Source organism: Dreissena polymorpha, chromosome 9 (genome assembly GCF_020536995.1).
Source record: "Dreissena polymorpha isolate Duluth1 chromosome 9, UMN_Dpol_1.0, whole genome shotgun sequence".
Taxonomy (NCBI): Eukaryota; Metazoa; Mollusca; class Bivalvia; order Myida; family Dreissenidae; genus Dreissena; species Dreissena polymorpha.
Genome location: NC_068363.1, coordinates 78,921,234 through 78,940,977, shown reverse-complemented (window position 1 = coordinate 78,940,977; position 19,744 = coordinate 78,921,234). Strand labels below are relative to the sequence as shown.

The 19,744-nt window shown below is 33.6% G+C and overlaps 1 protein-coding gene across 1 annotated transcript; it reads left to right on the top strand.

Moving 5' to 3' along the window:
- Positions 1-1,214: 1,214 nt before the first annotated feature.
- LOC127846196 (tyrosinase-like protein 1) lies at positions 1,215-4,512 on the top strand. The gene is made up of 3 exons (XM_052377370.1): positions 1,215-1,283; positions 3,859-3,977; positions 4,074-4,512. The coding sequence occupies exons 1-3, from the start codon at positions 1,215-1,217 to the stop codon at positions 4,510-4,512; spliced, it is 627 nt and encodes a 208-aa protein (XP_052233330.1).
- The last annotated feature ends 15,232 nt before the right edge of the window (positions 4,513-19,744 follow it).

Sequence of the window (19,744 nt, the reverse complement as noted above, 5' to 3'; positions counted from 1 at the left end):
TCATAAAACCCAAATAAAAAAATGGGGTCACCGCACTTTTAACCTAGATTTTTTGTTTTAACTGTCCTTACCGTCTACGTCAAATTTTATAAAAATACATCAATTAGGCAAAACCCAAGTACCGGTACATAGATTGTAAGACATATGCATAAACATTAGACATTGTTTACAATCTTAACTTGGATCACAACAGCTTACCAAAAGATATTAATAAAAAACAATATTTAATCACAAACATAATACCATACCGTATCAAACTCGACCTTAATCATTAATAACTTACATGTACTTGTTCACAGATTTCGGTTTGTTTTGAAGTTTGTGATTAAATGCTTTAAATTGATAAATTTAAAAGACATGACTAAAAAGCTCCAGTATAAAACATGAATGAAATTAAAGAAATAAAAAAAAGTAAAATAAAAAGTTACCCCCACCTGGAATAGAACCACTGACAATTGAATTATGAACCAACTCAGTCATTTCTGATGATACTGATAACAAAAATATTGAGTTGTGATAATAGCATCATCGGTGTTGCTATAAATATATTCTCGGTTAAATAACCTGCAGCAACACCCCTTAATTGATTAAAATTTCTCTATTAAATAAATATAAGAACTGACATCATCATATCTGTTTTTTCTTTATGAGAGTATAATTATATTTGAAGCTTATGTAGCAAATATGATCAAGTGTAGCAAAACGTTGCAAACTTGAAATGTGTTTTGTGTGAATTAAGCAAACTGATAAACAAATAAGTTTATGGTCAGCAAAAAGTAGTTGTGTTGGTCATGTAACTTGAAAACACAAATCTATATAACGTCTTTATGCTTGAATATTATATTGTATCTATACTTTTTCTAATTGGACAATACTAAAAGCTTAAACGTATTTACGTATTGTAGTTTCCTAGTTTCAGCTTTAATTTTATCCAAATTACATAATATAGTCGTACTAGTACACACGGACATGTGAAGTGTACATTTAATCGGAACTTATATTTACTGATATTTTTTCTGATTATCGTGGTGGTTACGTACGTATTTGCGCTAACAAATGTTACTCCGCTCAAAAATGTCTTGTCATCAGAGATTGCCAACTGTATAAATAGACTGACACCTGTAGTTAACACCACTGATGCAAAGACAGTTCCCTGACTCGGAACGCCAGAAGTGTATTTGTATTGTACACAGCAGTTCTTATGGAGAGCGGACATGGTTCGCTGGGAGGACTACAACATAACTAAGAAAGATAAGGACTTCGTGAATGACATTCTGGATTCTGTAGGCATAGTCACTTGCACAATTTTGATAATTTTAAACAAAATTCAAACTGAACCCCATATGCATCAACGCTTCATGTGCACTCTTTGTAGTATAAACTTAAATACGTTATGATTGTTTTTAACCCTGTTTAGGAAAAACTACAGAATTTCATTTTTTTACAAATTTGTTTAATTTACATCGCCTGTTGAACTCTCCTTTCTCTGAAATGAATTGAGTTGGTATTTATAATTGGCCATTATCCCCCATCAGCGAACTACGTTGTCATTGAATAGGAGTTTTTATAATTTCAAAGATGTTAGTAGGATTCACGGCGCATGTGGTAGCCTGTTATATATACATGTATGTGTGGAACGTGGGTTTTGTCATTACCATAAATACATGAATTTGCATAGTAATCACGGCGCTTGTGGTAACCTGTTGTATATATGTGTAGAACATGGGTTTTGTGGTCAATTTGTCATTACCATAAATGCATGAATTCACACTTTTATAGTAAGATAATAAGTTAATTTTTTTAAAATTTTTTGTATTTCTTACTACACACGTTTATGTCAAGGAATGATAAAAAATGATAATTACATAAATCTACAACACCGACAGTCCTGCAATACGCGGGTGGGTTTAACATGTTATGTACAAGCCTTGAGCGCTCATGATTGGTTGAGTTGAAATGCCCTATTGATACCTCAAACTGGTAAGGAAGAAAAACAATAATACTATTTTTAAACAAATTTTCGCGTATAAATTGTATATACTGAATTTTAGTAAACGATTAGTTAAATTAACAACTTGATAATGATTGAATAGTTTTCGTTTATCAGTCGAAAGCAGTTATGTAATTTCGATTATCTCATAGATGAGCGTTGATGATAAAGTAAGTACTATGATTTGTATAATAATATCACTTGTTTAAAGTTATAGTCAGTTTAATAATGAACATCGCCCCTGTGTTTATATAAACAAAAATTCAAATAAATGTAGATTATGTGGATGTACATGGCACCCGTTTGTATTCAGATAAATATATAAGTTGCCCTTCAAACATGGCATGCTCTATTATTGCTTTTTATCAAGATTAAGTTATAAGGCATTAACCGGCAGATATTCCTAAATTTCTTTCTACAAAAATACACAATTAAAATATATTGATTACAGTTGTTAAAGCAAACTATCTCCAAGTTATTGTATATCTTTAAAGTCTAACATCATAACGCGGATATCGAACGCCAATTCTAGCATGCAAACAATAATAAACTAACATCACGGATTGACCAAGCGAGAAAAGTGCACACCTATTACACCATTCCAGTATATTTACCACTGATTAATAAATGATTGTCAATCTTTTGATGTTTATATAACGTACAAGCAGGGTCATCTTGTACTGTTAGTAAACCGCTTTGCTACACATTATAAGATTGCAGGCTCAATTCCTGTCTCGTCCTAAAAACCTGAGTCGTACAAGGAATATTTTAGTAAATGAACACACCGCATACAATAGTGTTACAAAAGGCACAAAATCAACGAATAAAACAAAGAAACACTGCAGATAAGAGAAAATACTTTTTGAACGTCGCAGACGGAAATTAAACAATACAAAAGTACTATCTTCACGTTTTCATAACGATCTGGCTATTTTAGCGTTTCGCTGATTCAAAAACATCTTTAATTTTTAGTCAAATGGCCAACATTTGTGTCTATGTGACTTGTGCAATATAGAATTGGGGATTTGCCGACACTGAACCGTTTTACTTACTTACGCTTAACTCATTCATGAAAAAACAAATAAAGCTTATGTTCTGATGATTTTTTTTAAGTAAAGCAATACAAGTTTAGGATTTATTCATTTGGATCCTATGCTCAGAAAGTCTCCAACACACGATTTGTTATTTAAATTAAATTAGGTAAGATAGGTAAGTAAGCTACTCCGAATCAAAATGTAAGCAACAAGTTCATCCCACTCTTTTTATGTAATGCAATTTAACACTAGTAATAATCAAACTACTATAAAAAACATTATGTGGTTATGGACATTTCTAGTACCGATTGTGCCCTAAAGCAACCGATAACAAATATGTAGTTCTGCATTATGCTTACAACACGATACTTAGATTGGCAACATTCGATCATTCTATTAACACACATTTGTTACTCATCGGCAAGTTCTGCGAAATACGGTATTAATTTGAGAGTAAATACTAAACGAGTCAGGATCTTTCCGCGTCTCATCCTTGTCATTGATTGCACTTTTTGAAGTGTCAACCACAACCTATCTGGAAATACATGCCAAGCGAATTTCTTTGAACACGGCTCATTTTATTTCGAAAACTCCCCTCGCGTACCTTATTGTATCGGTAACATGTACCCACATAACAGTAATTATGTTGTAGAATGCATCCGTTACGCAAATGTGATGTGCTAGTTTAATGATGTACAAATGTACTGCAAACTGTATTGCGTTGTCAAATCGTTTACGTCGGTGACAAATATTGAAGCATTTAATGACATCCGTTATTTGTACACACACGAATATATTTACAATTCGAATGTTATGTTTACTTCTCTTTTTTAGAATGGACAGTATGACACGTTTGCGAATCTTCATACGGGTGTCAGCGCGTCTGCCCGCGTTGGTCCCAATGTTCTCGGGTGGCATAGAGTATATCTAGTTTTGTACGGAAGAAGAATATTGTATGTACGATAAGAACTTCTTAAATGAAATGTTATTGCAATGCTTTACGTTTTTTCACTAACGTAATATATGACTGTTTCAACTTTATTTTCTAGGTTCGAGGTAGCGATGCGAAAAATTGACAACACTGTTTCTCTTCCATACTGGGATTCAAGGCTTGATTATGCCATGTCCGGTCCGGCAACTACAATCTTGTTCTCAACGTATTTTTTTGGAAACGGATTCGGACTTGTCACCACGGGGCCGTTCGCGAACTGGGATGCTGGGAGCTTTGGTAAGCTGCGCAGAAATATCGGTGGCGACAGTAAGCTTTTTAGCAGAGACGATATCAGAGCGGTCCTGAAACGTTGTAAGACTAGCGAAATCACATTTCCTACTGCCACACTTAAAACCGACTTTGAATACTTCCACGGTGGCCCTCACAATTGGGTTGGTGGACAGATGAGTGGTCTAGATTCATCTTCGACTGCATATGGGAAAGGTTTTGCATCCGCCAATCAACTGAATGTAAACCGAAGATTAATTCCGAGTTAGATTATCCACCAGTCTCTGGTCTTCATGGTCCATTATGAACAAATGGTCGCATTACCACCATACAAAATTATCGATGGTTATTGCAACTACTGGACAAAAAACTGGTATAAATGCGATCCTGCCCCTACCTGCCCGCGTTGTGGTAAGGCCGGTGTGTGCGTGTCCATTGAACGTACATGCACGGAAGAAAGATGCGAACCTGTAGGCAATATGGCTCAAGCAGTATCTACTGATGAAGCCATCAATGTTGGTCCACGTTTCAGGGCACCTCCCGCTGAACCCAGGACTCAGAGGGCTCAGATTGCTCGCGCGGCAGAAGCTAGTCGCAATTAAATTCAAATGTTTTTCTCAACCAGAAGCAACTTGTGGACGCTTTGTGCCGATAGTAAAGTGTTTAGGTAAACGTTTTGCAAACTAGAAGGCATATCATACTACTTAATATAAATTAAATTTAAATGATTTATGTTAAAGTGATATTTAGGGCATCTAACAGTGTATGGGTGTCTATCGCAACCGTTGTTTATTTTTGTTTTTTTCACTTCATACACACTCATATTTGTTAATGCAGCATCAACATACTTAAACAATATCCCGTAAAGAGAGAAATAAAGCATTTGCATATCAACCGTACTTTCGTTTGACAACTGATCATGCATGTACGATGTGAACCTAAATTTAGTTTTAGTGCAGATTCGTTCATTCGACACAAAGACACAATTTTGTTTTACGGATCACGGATCATTTCGGCCTACAGGACTGGGTGAGTCACGTAAAATATTGAATATAAAATATTTTTTTATAAACAACTGGTAGCAAGATGAGTTGCGGAAGTTTGGTCAGTAACCAAAATATAACTAAATCTTTTGACCTGTTAATTCTTTTCAGCTCAACTCAACAGTGCAAAAATGCCCATAATATCACTTTAACATATTTATTTACAAATTTAAAACAATGTATTTAAAAATGCAAATAGAGTGGGTTGTATATTTTCTATAAAGGCCTTTGTAGGAATTTGTACACGTTTTAATACACGTATTCAAGTAATCCAATCCGAAATACATTTTGTATTCAGTTGATGCTTTACAAATATATAATAACTGTACTGTAACAAACCACCACGTCGAAATTGCTGTCCCTAAAATCCACGGAGTCTTGCTTAAACTAGTATGTTTCCGAAAAAGTTCCACTCTTTCCTGATATATTTCTTCTAAATGAGATTTCTCAAAATTTGATTTTTGAAAAAGCCTATTTAGGCGAAATATATCAGGAAAGAGTTAAACTTGTTCTGTGTCAATTCATATGAATCCCTACTGGAAGCGGAACTGAGTACTAGTATGTTCTTCAGAGAAAATACGTCACGCTAGATACGTCATAATTTTCGTGATAAAGTAAATGAAAATAAAACATACGGAAAGCTGGTTGTGTAATATATTTTTTAGAAGAACAAAAATAGGATGATATATAATATAATTATAAAATTGATGCAGCGTCTCAATAAATGTCAAAGGTCAAATATTACAACATGCTTATCGGCGCGTAGGAATACGTACTTACGGTAGATCGCGGTCACGCGAGGTAATGTCGGAGATAAACTAGTTTATTCGACCCTGCTATATAAGGTCTATGTTTGCAACAGAGGCAGGATAAAATGAATTACTCAGAATAATTTATTTAATTTAATTACACAGATGTGTTTTTTTTTCAAGAAATAACAGTATTTTTTAATTTGTGTTATTCGTTTCGGTCGTGAAAATACATAAAATAAATAAATGCGGCAATATTCAATCCATACATGAATCAACCATGAGATCGGTGAAAACAATATAATCAAATATACCAACTTGTGTGCTTCAGGAACTTATGAAATGTAAAATTGTTATGTTGAATGCTGTTCCATACACCAGTGAATTTTCTTGCAATACACAACTCATGGACATTTGATTTTAATGGACTATAACTCAATCACTGGAGTGACAGGGGATTGCGAATCTGCAAGAGGCAAGTTTGGTTGGGGATTTATACAATTTATAATATGCGCATTGTTTGAAGTGGATTATATACGAGGTTGGTGTCTTGATGTGTGTCGTTGTGTTTTGTATGTGAAGCCTCGTGTAGTGTTCATAGTGATTTTTTTTGAACCAAAACAAATGTACAATTCAGGATCATTTAAAATACATCATCTTATCAGGCCTCATTGACAAGTAGCACAGTGTTATAAACATCACACAGTGAATAAAGCACAATTAAACATTAAGGTTTAATGTAATAAGTGCCACTGTGTTGATCTACATGAGGGCAACATGGTACAAACATAAACAAGTGGAACTTCGTCTTCTTCGGTGCTGCTACAAATGCTTGCATGTAGATAAAAGCAGAAAACATTGCAAATACGCCCATTAATAGGTGGAACGGTCATTTAAGCAATCAATGCTGCAAGAAGCGTTTATTTCTTAGCATTGTTGATGTTATCGAAACACACACATATATCATTACTGAAATGTGCTATATTATAACACACGTTGTTGTCAACCTTTAAAACGTCTTAACCAAAAAGTACGTGATCTTTTAAACTAATTTTGCTGGTAACAAGGATTCTGTTTTTTAATATCGTGTACTGTGTTTCGTTTGTGTTGAAATAGATTAAAATATAAAAGTTGGATGTACTCCTTTCCATTATGTTCATTTTTTACACGGTTCCTCATCTTCCTCGTAATCACAATCATCAACCACACAACGTCATCAGTATCATCAACAACAGAAACTTAACAAACAATCTCCCATAATATACCATCATATTATTCAAAGTATTATTCTATTCTCATCCCACAAAAGCAAATAATACCAACGTCTACATCATCATTTCATCTTCATTATATACATATATGCACTTCTACCACGTTCTGCGGTTTCTTTCTGGTTTTACAGACAGAAGCTGTGTTTAAAGCAAATGTTGCCCTCTATTGGTGGTATTTGTAAGTCGTCTTACACCTTTTCACGCCTTAGGGCTTGAATACTGGTGTTTTTAGATAGAGTTTGTGTCAAGACGTCAAAGTTAAACAAAACGAAGATAAAATGTGCATGCATAGTTATAGATTATCGAAAACACATAATGTTAATTTTACCAGTTCACACGGTCCTTTAAAGTTTACAATTAAACGTAATTAATATTTACTGATATATTTTCAAATACCATGGTGGTAATGCGTGTATTGGCGGTAGTAATGCTGCTTCGCGCGAAAATGATGTATTGTCCTCAGATCTTGCCGACTGTATTAATATACTTAAATCTTTAGTTTACACCACTGATCCAAAGAGAGTTCCCGGGCCCCAAACGCCGGAAGAAGTGTACATGTACTGTATTCAGCAGTTTGCGTGGAGAGCGGATATGGTTATGATGCACTGGGTAGACTATACCATGACAAAGAAAGACAAGAACTTCGTCAATGGTCTAAACAAATGTTTGTTTGAAATGCTTTGTTGGCACAGTGTTTATTTCGGGGAGAGTCTTTAAAGATATTTCGTATATAATAATCGATGGCATACAAACAGTCGCCGGTATTTTGCGTGCGTCTTAAGTTTGTTTTGTTCATTTTTAAATATAAATAAAAGTCATTGCAGTTTTCAGAAAGAGCAAAAATAAAATGCAAAAAAGCGTCCTGATGATGACGTTTGAACTCAAAGTTTGACTATGACATCATGAAAATCATCAAATAAGTAAGCATCTCCATACAATTGGGCAAATATTTCACCAAATTTAAAACGTTTTAAATGGAAAAACTGGTTAACAAAAACGTTCAGAATAAAAGTTATAATAATCAATACACGATTGGAAAAGCTTTAATTGACAAAGTTAAAATTTGTTGTTTGGTTATTTCGAATTATACAATACATTAGGACGCCCGCACTGTTTCGGGGTGTATTGACCGATCTGCTGATTTCATGTTTACATACATACTTACCAATCTTCCTAGAGTTAGTAAGTGTATAATTAAACCTGTACACGTCTTGCTTAAATATTGTGCGATTAAACGACATTTTGTATTGTTTAAGTACGCATGGAAACAAATGTCCATTTGTTCTAAAGATTTGCGTCTGTATGGTACAACCGCGGCTTTATGTGAGCATTTTCAATCGGACATACAGGTCATTTGGTCAACAAAGTGTGTCATCTCAATATATTGGCAAAAGCATATTTCTGGCGAAATTAATGCCGACGAGATTCAAAAAGAACTAATTTAAAACCTGCCAATCAATGAGAGTTACTATGACAACAGATAATAAATGCATTTAAATGCGCGCATGGTGATAAAGACAATTGTATGCGTACAGTGTCTTCGAAAGTTTTAACTTCTCACCAGAAAAGTCAATGCCAGAAATTGAAAATCAAACTCACGTTAGATTTTGCGAATAACACGAATGGTAACATTTCATTTTGTATACAAGTCTGGGACACTAAAAAATACTGGATACCAAAGTGTGATAACTGGATACTTTTGATGATAAATTCTAGATTATCATTTCTTAAAGGGATCTTTTTACGGTTTGGTAAATTGACAAAATTGAAAAAAATTGTTTCAGATTCGCAAATTTTCGTTTTAGTTATGATTTATGTGAGGAAACAGTATTACTGAACATTTACCATGGTCTAATATAGCCAATATATGCATCTTTTGACGATTTAAAACCTTCAAAATTATAAAGCGTTGCAACGCGAAATGATTGAATAATTTGGAGAGTTCTGTTGTTGTCGTTAAATTTTGTGAAACTACGAAGATTGCTCATATAATGCATAAAATACTTTAACCAAGTAGGCTTGGCAGAATAGCCGAGCGGGCTAATGCGTTTTTACTCCAGGTTACTCCAGGACTCCGGGGGTGCCTGGTTTGAGTCAAGCTGCGGATACTTTTGTTTCCTATTTTAAATTTTATTCTTGATTTTTTACTGGAGCTTTTAAGATCCAATGTTTACATTTATCAATATAAAGCATTTAATGACTTATTTCAAAACATGCCAACAACTGTGAAAAGGCCCTTTTAAGGGTCGTGTTCACTAAGTTTTGTATTTTTAAAAATGTCAAAATGCTTAAATAGTTATAATAACAACAAACCCTGTGGTACAAAAGTATTGCCTTCGACTCGCACCAGAAACTCTTAAAGCAAAGGCTAGGTCACCAACTATGTTCAACAAATACGAAAATAGCTCACGGAGAATGTTTAACTATTAACACAAGATAATATCAATTAAAAGCTTAACGAAGCTCGATGTTCAACGATTTCATTCAAGCTTTCCTATCGATGAACCAATATTTGTTTACGTGTCCATTATGTGAGACGCTGAACACCATCCTTGATAAATATCTTTTATGGGAGAGACATTGAGCAAGGCTCTCACTTTACCATGCTATTGACCTTTACATAAACATACCTTGTTCGTCCAATATTTAATCAAATATATAATAATTCTTTAGTATTGTCGTGAACAAGTTAGTTCTATACTTGAAGCCAATTGCACGTGTCTAATTATAGTTTACCCATGACTTTATTCATATACGTTTCAGAAACTGTGTTTCTATACAAAACTTGGTTAATAACTTCGCATCGGTCAGTTGCAGAATCAATATCAGAATAATTAAGAAAAAACTAATTTTACTTCCTAAGCTGACCATAATATAGCGATTGTCGTTAGTGAACGCTTCGGATTACCAATATTCAAATATCAAGTTATATTTTTCAACTAATGGTTTAACGTGTTGTCATTTCTCAATCAGAAGCCAGATGTGTGACATAAATATTATAACCCCCACACCGTGATGTCATCTTTCTTCAAGACAAATAATTCAATTCAATAGTTTCTTAGTCTTGAAGGTGAATACATATTCGAAGTTTTATTTGTAGCGAATGTTATTTGAAGAAGTAATCCCTTTCAAATTTGAGAATATTCTGTGCCTTCAGACAGAAACATAGACCAACCGAATAACTCCTAAATATATCCCCCGCGGGTAGAAAAACTTAAATCAATGCATATCGCGTGTAGAAAGCATTATATTGTATCATTGAACCTTCATACCTTTACGTTACAACTTGCATTCAATTTAATATCGTTGAATTCAATGCACTAGCAATCATCTTATTCAAACAATGAAACAAAAATATCCATTATAGACAACACGCTATATATGACAATACATTTCCATTTAGTTATGTATGATAAACAAGAGCAGATAAACATGGTATACCATTTCTTTAAAAAATAGTTAACATTACTGTAATACTTAGAATATTGTTGGGCTTAAGGTGCAAATACAATTGACAGCAAACGTGTGAAGTGCAGACTGACGAGTTAAATCAGCCATGTAATATGTCGGTAATGAAGTTTACGTGACATTACCACGTGCCATTAAATCAATTTTGGGTTATGACATGCGTACCAGCTAACCATAAGGGTATTGCCTTATTTCTTTTGTTGACGACGTAATAGTAACACAATGACCGTTTTGAAATAGTATATCGTTACTTTAAATGATGTTATAAATGATAACTTAGAAAAAGAAACAGGCATATCATCCGAAGCTGACATTACTCAATTTTAAACATATTATAATAAAGCGACGTTACCTAAATTGATGAACTTGCAATGGACTTGCTGAGCGAAGTTGAAAATGAATCACTATGATATTGTGTATGTCATAGCGCAATGCATGAAGTTTAAATAGTTCAAATACTTGCCTGAACATAATGCAAGTTTTAGTAACTAAAAGGTTGATGATACAATCATAACAAAACTAGGGTTGTGTAACTGACTGAGACGTACATGAACCTTGCCTATTTTGAAAATAAATTCGAAAACTGTGTTTCTCTATAATATGTAGATATTTTTTGAAGCAGTTTTATCATAATTAAATATAATCAACCATAGACGAAGCAGAAAGAGCAAAAAGAATGATATGCATGAATACATTACTTGGGTGAACTATTAGTATAGTGCATAGAGATTCAAAGTCAACAACTTCTTCGCTTTTCAATCTTAATAGCTTCAAGAATGCGTCAAGTTTACCGATCAGTTTTGTATATATTAAACACATACAAACACACATAGTGTGCAACTGAACAGTATAAACAACGTCTATTTTTTTAATCATACGAACACAAAGTGTGTTATGCCTTCTATAGCATCGAATTAAAATAAATAAGTGAAAGCCAAAAACTAATTTTTAAGACAATCTTGCATTAACGACATATACAAACAGTGGGTGATACCTCTGTTTCATCTGTTTTTTGTCAGACTTAGATAAATAAAGGTACATGCTAAACAAGTCAAAACTCAAAAGAATATATTAAATCGGAACAAAGCAAAACACAACTTTTTTTTTCAAATACCTTAATACTTTAAGATCTGTGTATCGACCTTTTTGTCGGGGTTTGTTTTCCTTATCTCTGGGTTGTCGCAACCAGATTCTTCTTTATCTTATTTTAATCTATCTTAAACAATCAGTCAGCATTATCCGAATGTTAAATCATCCGAAATTCGATGTCTATTGACTTTTGTCCGATACATTCGTCAAATAATTGTAATATCCCATGTACTAAAAGTCATTTGTATTGGCAAACGGAAATTTAGTATAAGATGCTTACATTCAATTATGCAATGTATGACTTTGAGAATTTCGAGAGCCATTGGTAACACAGTCTCGTTAGACAAAGGAAGAATGCTATTGGACAGATCAGATCAGAGAAAGTTTGCTTCTATGTTTAAGTGTTCATCAAGTCACGTGGCATCAATCTGCTTTTCGATTTGACAATTTTGAAATTTAATTGCACTTATCACTGATTGTGTGCTAAAAATACGCTTATATATTATGACTTAGCTCAAGTCTTGATCCTCAAAGACTAATTGCGTTACAAACGCAAGGATTCTGGTAGAAATCACATTTTGAAGAAGTCCATCGGTGCGATAATCTCAAATTAAATTGATGTGTGTAGATATCGCAAATAGATTTAGCAACAGTCTTTACATGAATTCTAATAAGGTATTCTTACTTAATAAAAATCAGATAGATTTGGGATGAATGTTGCAAGAAACGTGTTACCGTCCTACAATTTATCCTATTACTAGATGAAAATCGATAGTATACCAACGATCGTAAAAACATGAGCTTTAAACTATCGCTATTTTTAGACCACGGTTTTCCGATCTCTATCTTAAGAACACTATATGTTTCAATGTTACGTCGTAGCAAATGATGACGTTGCAGTAAACAAACTCTTCGGATTCAACTTGAAAAAATCAGCGCTGTTTCTTTGAATTTTAAAGTATTTTTACTCTTTTTGAACGATTATCGATTACAAAATAATAGGATAAATAGAATATTATGTGAGTTTGGGATAAAGATCAAGTTTATCATGCGAGGCTCGAACCATGTTAGCGCTCGGCAAGCCTCGCGCTACATCGGTTCTAAGCCTCGCATAATAAACTTGATCTTTATCCAAAACTCACATAATATTCTCTATTTATACTATTACCACATGAAAATCGATAGTATAACAACGATCGTATAAACTTGAGCTTTATACTATCGCTATTTTTAGATTAGATTAGGGTTTTTCCAAAAATTGGAGATTCTGTTTTTTCTACCACGGCAAAACAAAATCGTCAAAAAATGCGATATTTGATGATAATTAATTGAAAAAAGGAGAAAATTATAGGATAAATAGAATATTATATGGGTTTTGGAGAAAGATCAAGTTTATCATGCTCGGCTCCAACCATGTTAGCGCTCGGCAAGCCTCGCTCTACATCGGTTCTAAGCCTCGCATGATAAACTTGATCTTTATCCCAAACTTACATACTATTCTATATATATTACTCTGCCGTTCAGAAATCAATTGCATGAACGTGTTGAAACCAACATCGTATTTGTAATACCATGCAATCGTTTGATAGTTTATATTATTTTATCGTATTACCAGATAAAAATCGATAGTATAACAACGATCGTATAAACTTAACCTTTATACTATCTCTATTTTTAGACCATGGCTTTCCGCTCTCTATCTAAGAATACTATATGATTCAATGTGACGTCATAGCAAATGATTACGTTCAACGGCGTTGAAGTAAACACACACTTCGGAGTCAACTTGGAAAACCAGCGCTGTTTCTTTAAATTTTAAAGTAGTTTTACTCTTTTTGAACGATAAACGACCACAAAAAGGATAAATAGAATAGTATGTGGGTGTCGAATAGAGATCAAGCTTATCATGCTCGGTCCGAACCATGGTAGCCTCGCGCTACCATGGTTCTAAGCCTCGCATGATAAACTTTATCTCTATCCGACACTATCATAATATTCTCTATATACCTCACTTTTATTCACAACGCTAAACTGCCATAGGCCATCGTGACATAGAAATACTGTCAGACCCAGCGGGAAAAAAAATACTGTCCAAAAAATACTGTCGCCCGCTACCTTAGCAATCACGTGCGGAATGGTAAACAAATTATACTGTCCCATTCGCGCATGCGCAGTTTTGCATTTTCGTTGTATTTGGATCATTACAATAATGCATCTGAAACTGTGCTGTAAAATAGATTAATGCCATTATTTAAGCTGTGACAGGAGTCAACAAAAAATCAATTTAGTATAAACGACACGCTTACCTAAATAGCAACTTTAATCCTATGCTAATAACAATAAAGTTACAACGATATACACTTCCAGTTTCTGTTCTTAAGGTGTTATGCATGACGACCACACAATCCGAAATACGTTTTGGATTCGTTCGATGATTTAAACAAATATTTTACTGTTAAGAAAGCACCACGTCCATATTGTTGTCCCAAAATGTTTCCTCACCGAAATGACGAGTACGTCATAAATTGCGTAATCAAGTGATGAAAATAAAATACGGAAAGCTAGTTCTGTAATATATGTTTAAAGAAATAATTGACGACTAAAAAAATTGATGGTATAAATCGATTACTAGGTCGGTTCCGAATAAAGCGAAGTTCATTTTGCTCGGTCCCAAAATCTGAACCACTTAACATATTAATGGTTGTTCATTGCTGAAATTAATTACAATTATTGAATATTAAAATTGTTCATGGTTCATAAAAACTGTTCATGTTTGAATAGTTTGTTCGGTGTTATAAAATAAAATCGCTTCGTTAGACAGTATTTCCTCAAGTTAAAAAATTTACTGTCACCCTGTCAAACATGTAATATTTATATACTGAAATGGCTATGCGCATCGTGTACAATAGTTGAACTCACTGAATGATCAACCGGATTTGATCCATCAGTTCTATACTTTCATCGCGTGTCCTAAAACTGTTGATATCAATGATAATTTTAAAGGTCATTTCTCACTAAGCAAACGAACAACGGTTACTACTGGAGCACGACACGTAAATGTCATTCAATTTGTAATCTAAAATATTGTATATCTAATTTCCTTTTCATGTCAACCACACGCGAAATCTATGACGCTCTGGAGCGTTATCGTTCCAGGCCATAAATGTATGATTATCTCATTACCATATTCCAAGGCTTCGTTAACTATAATTATCTGATTGCACGCTATACGAATTCATGTAGACGTCATGTTATTTGCCAGTTAATGTTTTTTTAAGTATGTTCGTTTTTTAAGTATGTTCATTTACAGATTACATAAGTATTTTATGTAGATCGTGTTATAGTTATGTTAATGATTGAGCAATTGGTATATAATTTCTTTTTTATATTGATTTAACTGTTACGTTTTATATTTATTATTAAAGGGATCTTTTCACGCTTTGGTAAATTGACAAAATTGAAAAAAGTTGTTTCAGATTCGCAAATTTTCGTTTTAGTTATGATATTTGTGAGGAAACGGTAATACTGAACATTTACCATGGTCTAATATAGCCATTATATGCATCTTTTGACGATTTTAAAACCTAAAAATTATAAAGCGTTGCAACGCGAAACGATTGAATAATTTGGAGAGTTCTGTTTTTGTCGTTAAATTTTGTGAAACTACGAAGATTGCTTATATAAGGTATAAAATACTTGAAGTATATGTACTCGGCGGAATAGCTCAGTAGGCTAAAGCGTTTTTACTTCAGGACTCTGGCAGGACTCCATGGGTCACTGGTTCGAAACCTGGTCCGGGCAATGTTCTTTTTCTTTTTTTAATTTTATTCTTGATTTTTTACTGGAGCTTTTACGATCCAATGTTTACATTTATCGATATAAAGCATTTAATGATTAAGTTAAAAAATGCCAAAATCTGTGAAAAGGCCCCTTTAAATGCTGATAAGTACTAACGTAGTTTATTTTATTGTTAGCCTTATTCATTATTTGAGTCAAATAAAAAATGGAAAGGTTAGTTATACAGTCATCTATATTGATTCCAGAAAGATTTACTTTGCTGTTTATAAGACGTTTATTAATCATCTTTTTAAATAAATAATCGTATATTAATCATACAACCACGTCGTAGACGATTAAGAAAAGCTAAGTACGTCCGCAATTTAACGATAACTCATGTACACCCTGTATGGAAATATAATTTGAGCGGTATTGTCATAGTCTGCATTTTTGTTCTCGATGCGTTTAGAAGTAGGGTTTCTGAAGATATATTATCGAAAAAAAATTACTTTCTTGCAGAAGAATTTAGTATATTTTATAAGGACCATTGTATTCGTATAACTCCCGTGGAGTATGCATATATACACTCAAAAGCATGCTTCATTACGATGCAATATAGTATGACATGTGCATGATGCCCAATACTTACAAACGTAGTTGTTTTTGCCAATTAAAAGTTTCTGGTAATTAATATAATCCTATAACTAGGCTTTAAAGTTCTACGACACATGCATGATTTAATAAAATGGTTATTTACGAACATCGTAGCAACGATTAATGCTTTTCGTTATTTTTTACATGAATGTTACTTTACAACCATGCTTGTACTAAAATATGCTAACATAAAACAAAGTGTTGCGTTTTTTTGTACTTAACATTTGAGTGTATCAATAACGAATATTGCCGCTCAATGATTAAAAATTCTGCTATGCCATTTCTGTTAAATGCCATTCGTATTTTAGACATTGTTTATGCATCCATGACTCGAAAGTATAAGCCAGTATGTGACTGTTTCCTGGCAACGCGTTGATTCGCTTTCAGGCCCAATCGACGCATTTAAGGAAACGATGCCAATACTTCGAAGGCGAAATCATGTTTATCGACAATAGAGTAAAGACATTGAACGTTATAGAAACCTTAATATGTTACTGTAAACAAAACAACTACGAGTAAATGCAACGGGAAACACGAGACATTTAGTTCTTATTCAAGAAATTGTTCAATATAAAATATACACATAGCAAGCATACAATCTAAATGCCATGAATATTAATACGAATTCGAATCTATTGTAATATCAATCTGCTATTATCAAAAATATGAATGAAAATAGTATTGGTGATGCATTTTTTCTTGCCTAACCCCAACTTGACATGAAAAAAAGTTTAATCTTTGACCATGGCACATTAGTTGACATAATTGTGAATACTATTAACTTAATTTAAGAACTTTCCACGTAAACGGTACTGGCATACCTTAAACCACAATACTGACCTATAGATCGTATCAAATGCAGCCTTTTAATCTATGAATGCAAAAAAAAAGTATTCTCGGGAGTTCTAAGAAAATTAATCTGCGCGTATAAAACACACATATTTTCAGCTTTTGAACACTGTTTACGGAAACCCGTTTGATGCTTGCCAATAATTTCAAATTTTAAGATAAATTCAACACCTCAATTGTTATGGGAGGAGTAGGCAAATTCCAAGCGCGCGCTAAAAACAAACAGTTCAGTCAATGCAATTACCAAAAGTGCAATAATCGCAAGTCTATTATTTAATATACGTCATGAAAAGTCGCGTAAGAATCGAATCAATACTTTTGTGTTATAGTTTGTTGCACAATAAGTAACAGCCGGATGTTCAGATGCGTGATATTAAATCACTCAATATCCGCGCAAACTGTGAGCTATAGTTATTTTTTTAACACGCACATACGTTATATACGTCTTCCTCCTAAACCTACATCTGGTGTTCTTTAATTTGCAACAACAGACATTCCCTTTAACAAGTTAGACAAGGGAGTGTTTTAACGATGCGATGATTTAGATTATCTACATGTACACGCTTTTTAAATTAGATGCGTGTTTGACATTATCACATGCGTGATTAGTCTAAACGATTAGATTTACATTAATGCCGCTCTATCCATTTGTCGTATTGGAGCTAAATGCGGAATGTGTTTTTTTAATTGTTGTTCTGACATGCATGTTTTCGTCGCGATGCTACAATAACAAGATGACTAACTCTTTTTCTATTTAATGTTGCATAATTTCATGTAGCCATTTTTCTACAGATTATTAAGCGCACGCAGATGTATTCTTACATGTAGTCTATGCATTCGGATTAATATTTGTTAAGCCTCATTTAATACAACACACACATAATTACTTTCTACTTGGTGAACTTGCATTTGAATTTGCTCTGTTGTTGAATTTGCATTAAAAATCCGAAGACTCGTTTCACGCAAATAGATGACTTTATGCAACAAGAAGTAGATAACATCGTTATCCTTTAAGGTGTAATTATGCCCGGCATTAATGAAAGCATGGTGTGGAAATGGCTATTCCAAAAGGGTATCCTACTCAATCTTATATATAGAGGGGGATAATCATCAAGTTCAAAATGTTAATGCACCCATTTGGGACATGATAAATACAACCAATACAAGATATTTAACACTCAAAGTAAATTTATCTTAAAACAAAACCACGCATTGAACATGAACAAAAAATTCAAAAAGTGGAATTGTCTGCAAATTCCGCCAAGTAAATTAACGTATTCGTAATGTTTGCTCTTATACGGTTGTATAAATGTTGTCAAACTCATTAAGGGGCATTATTTAACACTAATCATTAAAAAATGATACACATTAACAAACTATGTATCTTTAAAATTATCCTCTCTAACCTCTCAAAAATGAACAACGGAACTTAAAAGGGGCATTTTCTGCACACTCCGCCAGGTATGCATAACCTATTTTTAGTGTTGCTTAAGCACTGTTTATATATCCATGGTATGCTCTCACGATTGTTACTATCAGCTAATACTAAACGACTGATTTTAAAAATATTCGAACACGTATTTTACTTAAAATACAAAAGTAAATGATAATTTATTAAGTTACGAGATCATGAAAAGAACTTGAACCTTTTAACCGTGTGTATCAAATTCGCAATTTTCTTAGCCATTCAATACTTTTTCGGAATGTTTCATATATCAATGTGGTTCTGTAACTCTTCTTGCCTGTGTATGCATTAAGATCATCTCCAAATTGCTGTTCTGTTTGTGTCCGCATCTTTCTATTTGGCAGTTTCACCTGCATTGGATCGATTTAACGCATAAGTGTGTTACTTTCTTTGGAAACTTTGACATCAATCCTCATTGCCTTCAGTTTTGTTATAAAGATCAAACGTTGCTCCGCCAACGAACGCCTCAACTTTGCCACTGTTAGTGAAGGGTCAACCTTTGGATTTCAGAATGTGCAGTCATTTCCCCTCCGTGAGCAATCTCCTATTTCTGCTCTGTCTCTCTCTAGAATTGAGTCATCATTTAGCCTTTACTCGAGCTTTGTACAACTTCTCTGTTGTTGTTTTTGTTTGTTTTTTTGATTGTTTTTGTTTGTTTTTTTTTTGTTTTTTTTTTGGGGGGGGGGGAGCTGCTGCCTTGTAATATCTAAAGGATGTACACGATCCATCCATAAGCTTATGACTTTTTGTTAAATTAATGACCAACTTACTGCGTATGGCTATTCCTCAAATTATGCTAGTCGGTTGTTTCCCTTTAAAAGAACTTGCTTTTTACAGTACCTATTTGTGAAAAAAGAGATAAAAATGTTAACCAAGCTTAATAAAGGTTTCTCTTGCAAGGTATAATAATTATGATATTCACATGACGTCATGATTAACAAATGATAAGATATATTCAATTCCGCTACAAATGCACCTTGTACCTATTATAGTATACTATTTAATTAAAACAGGGGGTCATGGCAGTGTTGTAAACAGAAAAAAGATGTTACTGACTTATATTTTAGAAATCTATATGGTTCGATTCGAATATGAAACGAATCGAAATGCCTCGTCCTTACTTTATTCTTAGCACC

Coding starts and splice junctions, on each gene's coding strand:
- LOC127846196 (XM_052377370.1), top strand. CDS start 1,215: ATGGTTCGCTGGGAGGACTACAACATAACTAAGAAAGATAAGGACTTC. Junction 1,284..3,858: donor TGAATGACATTCTGGATTCT/GTAGGCATAGTC, acceptor TCTCTTTTTTAG/AATGGACAGTATGACACGTT. Junction 3,978..4,073: donor TTGTACGGAAGAAGAATATT/GTATGTACGATA, acceptor TTTATTTTCTAG/GTTCGAGGTAGCGATGCGAA.